Below are 9,305 nucleotides of genomic sequence, written 5' to 3'. Positions count from 1 at the left end.
AAAAAATTTTTAAATGCCCTTTATTCTTATTTGCTGTTTCTATGCCAAACTGTACATCAGATGAGGAAAATGTTAACACAGCTTGTCCACTGTTACAACCCAGCATTAGGCTGAATGTAGAACAGCCATTTAAAGGCAATGTACTAAATGAATGGTTTAAAAATTATTTCTAAGACAAAGATTCTAAAAGTAATTGAGAGAAAGTTCTCCCAAGCCTACCTGTAAGGACGTCAGCTTCCCTTCCATGTTTTCGGCCTTTTTCTTCCATTCTCCTACAAGCTGTTTTTGCTTTTCCAGCTCAGCAGAATACATAGCTTTTTCCTCTGAAGGGGAATACAAGTTATGTTAGTACCCTGGAGTTGTGTGATGTCACCAGAATTTTAACCACTTCATATTTAGAGTACTCTGGTGGCATAGTCTGTAGGAAGTTGTGCTGCTAACCCAGGGGCAGTATCTGACGGTTCAAATCCACCGCAGCTCAGAGGGAGAAGGACGAACAATCTCCTCCCTTGCTCTTTACAGCCTCAGAAAAAAATCATTTGAGGGTCAGCTATGAGTCAAGTCTGTCTCAACGGCAATGATTTAAGTTTCTGAGTTTAATATTTTAATAATGTAACAAATATAGTTCAAGTGCTTTCTTTTTTATGTAAGGAATTTACTTATTTACACCAGCCTACCAAACCCATTCTTTCTGAAGGGATTCCAAGCTCCAGTGATGCTGGATGAACCCTGGAGGCCAGAGAGCAGCCGAGGTTTCCCAGTCCATAAGTCGCTATGGGAGCAGACTGACGCAGCTTTCTCACATGGAGCAGCTGATGGGTGGGTATGAACTGCCAACCTTTTGGTTTAACAGCTGGGCGCTTTATCCACCATGCCATCACCAGGGCTCATTTGCTTATCCATACACTTAAGTAATCCAAAAGGTTGGATTACAGCTCTGTTAAAGCTGCAGGTTTAAACATTTATATTTACATCCACAGCCATTACAAGAGCACAGCACCACGTGTGGAAGAGCGCAGGGTCTGTGGGGCCAGCAGAGGCTCACGTGGGAGAGGGCAGGGTGCAGGGAGAAGGTGACAACAAGTGAGGCAGGCTTCACAGGACCGCCAGCTGGGCCACTTCCCATCGGGTTCTCATGCTGCGAGCAACATCTATGTTCACCAAGAACTTTACAATATTGTTTGAAGACAAACGTGGCTTTGGTTAAAACATATCTAATACATAAATGGGCCATTTAGGGTTAATCTGTAGAAATTCTACAGTTGAGTCTGATAATGTGAACAATGGGAATTAACCGCAGGGAGGTGTCTATACAACGTTTCTTGTCACGAAAATAATTCTTTAAAATATGTCACTCCATGGAAAGTACTGGACTAAAAGCCTAAAAGCTTTATGTAAACTATATGTTTCTTTAACAAGAAAATGGCGTGCCTGTGCAGTAAATTTAAGTGGAATTACAGTCAGGAGATCAGGGTACTGCTTCAGTGTGTCCACCGTGCAAGTTCTCCTCCGCCTGGGGAACATCCCTCAATCCCTTCTTCTTGGGCAATGTTTCTCTATGGCCTCTGTCCCACACTGCTTTGTACACCAGTTCAGAATATGTGGTCATTTATAGAAGAGGTCTAGTGAACTCTTCCATTTCAGATTCAAACCTTGGAGAAAACACATAACCCTGTTGTTGTTGTTGTTGTTACATACCGTCGAGTCATTTGCGACTCATAGCGACCCTATGTACAACAGCCCTAAACCGTGCTCTATCCTGTGCCAATCTCACTGCCTCTGACACACCCACCCCGAGTGCCCCAGTCACTGAATCAATCCACCTCATAGAGGGTCTTCCCCTCCTGCGCTGTCCCTCCACTCTACCCAGCATGATGTCCCTCTCTAAAGACCCGTCTCTCCTTACAACATGTCCAAAGTATGTCAGATGAAGCCCCAGAATCCTTGCCTCCAAGGAGCACCCTGGTTTAATCCTCTCTACGATGAATCTGTTTGTTTTCTTGGCAGTCCATGGTACATTCAGTACTCTTCTCCAGCACCACAGCTCAAAGGCGTCAATTCTCCTTCTATCCTCCCTAGTCATTGCCCAACTCTCTGATGCATAACAAGTGATTGCAAAAACCATGGCCTGTATCAGGTGGACCTTAGTCTCCAGAGAGACACTGTTGCTCTTGAGTATTTTGGAGAAGTCCCTAACCGCAGACTTTCCCATCGCAATACGTTTTTTGATTTCCTGGCTACTGGTGCCAAGAGTGTTGACCATGGAGCCGAGCAAACTGAAGCTGTGAACAATCTCAATCTCTTCACCATCCATAATGATGCTACCGATTGGTTCAGTGGTGAGAATTTTTGTCTTGACATTGAGCCTCAGTCCATATTGAAGGCTGCAGTCCTTGACCCTCTGCAGTGAGTGCATGAGGTCCTCCTCAGTTTCAGTGAGCAAGGTTGTATCATCTGCATAACGCAGATTGTTGATAGATCGTCCACCAATCCTAACGCCACGCTTCTCCTCATAGAGCCCAGCCTCTCGGATAATCTGCTCTGCATACATGTTGAAAAGGTATGGAGACAGGATGCATCCCTGGCGTACACCCTTCCCAATTCTGAACCATGCAGTGTTACCCTGCTCTGTTCTGACTACTGCCTCTTGGTCCAAGTATAGGTTTCGCATTAGCACGATTAAATGTTCTGGGATTCCCATTCTTCTCAGAGTCAGCCACAGTTTGTTATGATCCACGCAGTCAAATGCCTTTGCATAATCAATGAGCCCTGGAGGTCAGAGCAGCCGAGGTTTCCCAGTCCATTAAGTCGCATAACCCTGTAGGTCTCCTTAACTTCCATTTACAAAATCAAGGTTTTGCTCAGGCAGGAACCTAACCCTCGGTATTCTCATTCTCCCTAAACCACGCCCATCAGCAGTGCATCCCCCGCCTACCAAGTGTTTAATGGATGAGGAAACAATGGATGGGTGAACTGTCTACAGGGGGCAAACGTGAGGATGGGAAGGAGCAGGTTCTCTGGGTAAAACTGATCTGGTCGCTGTTACCATGACTCCAGAAAGGTATTCTAGACTGAAGAATGTAATCACTTCAGAATACAGAGCCCTGGTGGCACTGTAGGCAAAGCACTGGGCTGCCAAATCAAAGGCCAGCTGTTGGAACCCACCATCAGCTCTATGAGAGAAAGATATGGTAGTCTGTTTTTGTGAAGACTTACAGCCCTAGAATCCCTATGAGGCAGTTCTAACCTATCCCACGGGGGTCACTGTGCGTCAGAATCGAGGGATGTCAGTGCATCTGGGTTTGTCTGGATTATGCATGAAGAGTTAAGAGCAAGTTAATCAGTGTTTCAAAGACCTGAACTTCCAACCACTATCTCCACACCCGAGCATCTTCCTGTGTGTCTTTCCCGCTTCCTTCATGCTCACTTTTTATAATTAGATCATTCTCTCTTATTACCACTTATCTCCCCAGCTCATCCATTAAGTAATGGTTTATGTTCTCCAGTCTGGAGTAACACATGCCTCTAACAATGTGCTCGAGCACATCAGAGACAGTGAGGGTGGCAAAGAAAAGGGCAAGGTTCGGACCTGTTGTTTATAAGGTCAATGTGAGCGGCAGCTGATTTGATGGCACCTAACAACAATAAAAGGCTTGACTGTGAAAGGAAGCTAAGTGCATTTCTTCATGGTCACTTTCCCTTTCCCCTACAGCTGGGTAACCTTTCAGAGACCTCCCTAGCCTCATCTGAAATAACCTTCCAAGAACGCAAGATTCCCTCCTCGAATCTGTTTCCCTGGTGGACTGGCTGCACACCTCACCTTGCTGGAAGTGCTCGAGCACCATCTGCAGGTTGGAGAGCGACAGGGCGTACTGCTTCACTTGCTCCTGAGAGGCGGAGAGCTGCAGCGCCTTCTCGTCCCTCTGCTTGGAGACCAGGTTCAGCTGTTCCTGCAGTGACATCACTTGCATGCTGGCTTGATGGCTTCAAACGAAACAGTAGGAGGCAAACTGTCTCTCTCGGTTTACTACAAGAGCATACACCGCTCCCACATTTTCTTGCATAAAATTCTACTCAGAGTCTAAGGAGCCAGGTGAGTCTCTCTCATTGTTGCTCCTCTTTTAAAGATAACCCAGTCAGCCCGTCTGTAAAAGTGACTTTGAACAAATGCTCATTTTTAAAGAGTAAAAATTAGGTTAAACAAGATATGTCGGTAAAAGGAAAATTTACAAAAATTACAAGTATCTTGCAATGTCTGTGCTTCTAGAATAAAATGATAAAATGTATTTTATCATAGTTGTAGTGTGTAAAGGACCTTAAAGGTCATTTCTCTTCCAACTTCCAACCTAAAACAAAAGAGGTAACGACATCCCCTTGATATTTACTATTTACGATCAGCTGGAATTGACTACTTTCTTAAGTCTATCTCAGTGATGAACTGCTTTAAGTATTCTCTTTTACTTTTATTTTTTTTCTGCCTACATTCAAGATTAGTAAACCTTACTTTTGTTGCAAAAAAGAATTCACAGATCCTTAGGAGATCTATATAGAACCCATCTGGGCTTGGCTCACTGATGTGCAACCTTACTTTACAAACATATACAAAACACTACAACAGACTTCATCAGTTTTTAATACTCAGTTAAATGCTGCTTTAAGAGCACCCTAAGTTCATAAAATAAGCCCATTATGCTCACTGTGGAGAGACTTTAGCACCCTCTTGTGGAAAGAAGAGAAAGTAGACTTGAACTCTGTCCCCAGCTGTCCTTGGACTCTGCTCGCCTTTGCAGTGATAGTATGGATGAAATGACTGCATTAAAAAACCTAACAAATGTCTTCTGTCACTACTGGTAAGTAAAGGCCCCAGACACCAGAATCTGGTTTGTAGATCTGAGTTACACAACAAATATTTACTGGTATTCTACAAACTATGTGTAGAAGTATTCTATAGACTATGCGTAAGAAGAAGGAGAAGAGCAGAAAGTGGACATAATCACTTCTAACCTGGCAACCACACACTGCACTGGGTAGGAGACAGCAATCATCTGTACCCTAAAGTGCAGAATAAGAACCCCAATGAAGATTCAAGGAAAAGCAGGACATAGAGTCACACGAAGAGGGGGGACCAGAATACCTCCCAGGTGTTTGTTTTCAGATTTGAGGAGCAGAAAGCTAAATAAGGCACCTGTCATGAAGAAAATGGTCTCTGAAAACAGGTGGGGGTCAAAGGAAAACCCTCTGAGATCAGGCCTACCTTCCGGCAGAGGAAACAAAACTGAAAGGAAGAGGGAAAAGACACAGGAAAGCAGCTGCTCCCGTGAAGAACTGAGTGACAGTGCCTGGCTGGAATGCAGGTACAGGGCACAGTAAGGCTAAGGCAGAAGGTCGACTAGGACCACATCATGTGAATCCTAACTGGCTGTCCAGTCACAGATCTACAAGAAAGGTTATTCTCAGAGTTCTAAGAGGGGTAAATGAAAAGGGACAGAGACTGGAAACTAATTAGAGAAGACAGTCTCAGAGTTGAAAAACAGACTGGAAGTTGTAGCCAGAACATGTGATGGCATTTCTGCCAAACATGAAATACACACACAGATGATCATCCACTGCTGTCATTCTCATTTGAAACAAGTTTTCCTCTTGAATCTGAAGAAACAGTAACACATCCTACAAGAGGCAGTAAAGGAGCTTTCAAGAACATTCTCTGTGGCTGTGAAGTGCCACTGAGTCAGGTGTACCTCGTAACATCTCCACATGCAGCAGGAGGAAACCCTGCCCCATTCTACCCCGTGCTCACAATCTCTGCTGTACAGAGGCCAGCCACAGCCTAGTCACTGTGCCAATCCACCGCGAGCCTCCCTCTTTAATATGCTCTATTAGCCTGTAATTCCTAGAGACAATATCTACCATCTCCTGAAATCTCCCTCAGCAACCCTCAGCGTGATAAAGAGACACACAGACTTACTACTGCTGAATATCTTTCTGTAAGATAATTTAGCAATTCAACTCAAAAGTGTTTAAAATGCCTTCTGACCAAGTAGTTCTACTTCTGAAAAAGATGTCACTACAAAAATAATAAACAACACAAAAAATTAATAGTTATATCACAAGATCACATTGAACAATTTTGGATAGCTTAAGCATCCAATAAATGACTATATTAAAATATTATGCTTTTCAAATAATGGTCCTGGTCATGTAGCTACCCATTGAAATTGTTAACAATCAAAACTGTCAACAATTTCCTCTCACTTGGATGCACAATCAACACCTCTGGTACCAGAAGATCACGAGACGTACTGTATTTGATCCCTGCTGTCAGCGATCTGTCCAAATTACTGAGGAGCGTTGATGTCAGCTTGAAGACTAAAGTGTCCCTGATTCAGGCCATGCTGGCCTTTTCAATCACTGCGATGCACCTGAGAGCTGGACAATGAGTAAGAATGGGAGAAGACCTGACGACTCTGAACTGTAGTACTGAAGAAGAGTACTAAAGGATGGGCAGGCTGCTCCCATATGGTAAACTACTCCTGAAAAGCCACCGGAGGGTCAGCTGTGGGTCGGCACCAACTCAGAGGTACATAACAACAACAGATGCACACACATGTTGTTGTTGTTCTGTGCCGTCGAGTCGCTTGCAACTCACAGCGACCCTATGTACAACAGCCCTAAACCCTGTTCTATCCTGTGCCAATTGCACTGCCTGACACACCCATCCAAATTACCCCAGTCACTGAATCAATCCACCTCATAGAGGGTCTTCCCCTCTTGTGCCGTCCCTCCACCCTCTCAAAAGCATAAAAAGGGTCAAAAACAGATTACCTCTAAGTACATGCAACTATGGCTTTTTGTTTGTTTGAATTGCCTGATTTCCCTGAAGTTAATAGTTTACTGCTTGTGTTATGGGAGGAAGAGGAGAAAACATTTTATAGAGAGAAATTAAAGTTAAAAATACACAAGAAGAGACCTGATCACTCAAAAGTTCTAGTAAACTCAGAGTTCATTCACACTGACCTGGGGTCTTACCTGGCACCTTCCATATCATTCTCCCTTCTAATATCCACACCTAATACAACAAACTGTGACTCTGCTGACACATCCTTGCTTGCAGAAAGTGAAGACATAAGTACTTATTTCAGAAGATCTAAGACTACAATTATCAATATGAATTTTATCATAACATTAAAAAAGCAAAAATCATCCCTACTAGACCAACAGGCAACACTGTGATAGATGGAGAAAAGACTAAGTTGCCAACAATTTCATTTTACTTGGATCCACAATCAATACCCATGGTAACAGCAGTCAAAACATTAAAAAATGTGTTGCATTGGGAAAATCTGTGCTGTCAAGCATCTCTTTAAAGTACTAAAGAGCAAAATGATGTCATCCTAGAGATTAAGGTGTGCCTGATCCAAGCCATGGTTTCTTCAAATGTTTCCTTTCCTTGGCATCTGACAGTTGGATACTGAGTAAAGATGACAGAAGTAAATGCCTTTGAACTGTGGTGTTGGAGAAGAGTACTGAATGTCCCCTGAACTGCCAAAAGAACAAATAAATCTTGGAGGAAATGCAGCCAGGGTGCTTCTTAGAGACAAGGATGATGAAACTTTGTCTCACATACTTTGGGCATGCTGCCAGGAAGGGCCAGTCGTTGGAAAAAGACATCAAGCTGTAAAAGGTGGAAGGTCAGAGAAAGAAGACCACCTTCAACAAGATGGACTGGTACAGGATAGGATAGGGTTCAGATCTGCATGAATGCATCTATAACCCTAAGCATTGTAGTTGACTTGACAGCACATAACAGCAGTTCAACCTTGGATGACTGTCTAAGAATGAAAACATACATCAGTGCTTCAGGTGTCCAACTAAGCCAATTCATTAAGAATTTAAGTCTTATCTACTACAAGGATAAAAGGCAAGGGCAATGGTTAAAATTCATAGACCTCAGTTTGAACATCTGGTCTGTTTAAGAGTCAGAGTGTGAAATCTACTCACAATCTAAGAGTAGGTTACTCTCAATGCTCAGTTTCTCCATCTGCAAAATGGAGAGAACTGTGTGAGAATAAAATGAGCTAACATTCTTGGTGGTTTTTTATTTTGTTCACAATCGATTGTGTATGAGCTGACAGGATTTACTGGATTAGCTAATTAGCAGCTGAAGGTGGAAGTTGGAAGACTCTTGTTTAAGTCAATCAGGACCTGGTGAGTGAGCCTTTGTATTTACAAATCAGTTGGAGCCCTTGGGCCTGGTGTTAATTGTGTTTAGGAAGGACATTCTTCTAAGTGGTACAGCACTGGTCTGTCAATTTGCTGTACTAAGGTACCCTGGGGTTGCTATAATGCTGAACACTGTGCCACTGGTGTGTCAAATGTCATAATGGTTACCCATGGTGGACAATGTTTGGTGGAGCTCCCAGAGTAAGACAGGCTTGGAAACAGGAGTGGTATCCACTTCCTAAACAGCATGCCTTTGGAAACACTGAGCATTAGAGAAATGATGATAGTTATGGAACAGAGTTCATATCTTTTGTTCATAAGATTGCTATGAGTCATGCTCGATGTGACAGCACTTAATAACAACAACAACATTTAAAATGCTTACTGTATATGGCATTCAAAATGTGTTCAATTAAAGCAAATGTTTTAAAATTTTAAAAAACCCAAAATTACCTTGCATTTTCCATTGCCTGAGAAGATGAGTACAGCTTTTCCTCCAATGCTGTGACTTTCTTCCTAAGTTTAGCCTCCCTGTCTTCTGCAGCCAAAGCTTCGCGGGTGTAAGAATCTTCTGATTCTAAAAGATGGTTACGTAATCTCTCTAGCTCCTGGTTTAAGCGTGATTCTTTGTCACGTAAATGTTGGACCTAGGCAGAGAGCATTTCTTTATTTTTCTCCACAGAATGCTCCCATTTCCCCCCAGCACACTATTTTGTTATCAATTCTTTTTCCCATTATGAAGTGTATAAATAGTATACTAACTTCTCATACTGTAAGATGTAACTCTGATAGAAAAAAATCTCCTGAAAACACCTTGAATGTTCTGGCTTTGTTAAGATCTCAATTTCCATGGCTAAAAGGGGAAATGGAAGAATATAAAGCACTGGTCTGAGGAGGGAAAGCACTTCTCCTTACTTTTTGATTGAGACAGTTTTCTAATAACAAGATAAGTCATGGTTTCCATTTTTGAAAAGTGAAATAAAATACAGCCCAGGAGACCAAACTCTCCTACGGCAAATTAGGGAAGGAATACAAAAATATAACCTGAGTGAGAAATTCTTTTTATTGGACCACTCCTCCTGTTT

General features: G+C 42.7%; 1 protein-coding gene across 1 annotated transcript in view; it reads right to left on the bottom strand.

The window, feature by feature from the left end:
- TRIP11 (thyroid hormone receptor interactor 11) overlaps nucleotides 1–9,305 on the bottom strand; it is a 74,733-nt gene that overhangs the window by 25,463 nt on the left and 39,965 nt on the right. The window contains exons 14-16 of the mRNA XM_006879210.1: nucleotides 8,674–8,867; nucleotides 3,821–3,984; nucleotides 220–323 (exon numbers count right to left, since the gene is read on the bottom strand). Coding sequence (XP_006879272.1) covers nucleotides 220–323; nucleotides 3,821–3,984; nucleotides 8,674–8,867 — 462 coding nt within the window. The remainder of the gene's footprint in view (nucleotides 1–219; nucleotides 324–3,820; nucleotides 3,985–8,673; nucleotides 8,868–9,305) is intronic.

This window comes from Elephantulus edwardii, unplaced genomic scaffold (genome assembly GCF_000299155.1).
Source record: "Elephantulus edwardii isolate Elephantulus edwardi_28Jun2011 unplaced genomic scaffold, EleEdw1.0 scaffold00002, whole genome shotgun sequence".
In the NCBI taxonomy this organism is placed as follows: Eukaryota; Metazoa; Chordata; class Mammalia; order Macroscelidea; family Macroscelididae; genus Elephantulus; species Elephantulus edwardii.
The sequence above is the reverse complement of the archived record's forward strand: the minus strand, read 5'-3'. Positions and strand labels throughout refer to the sequence as shown.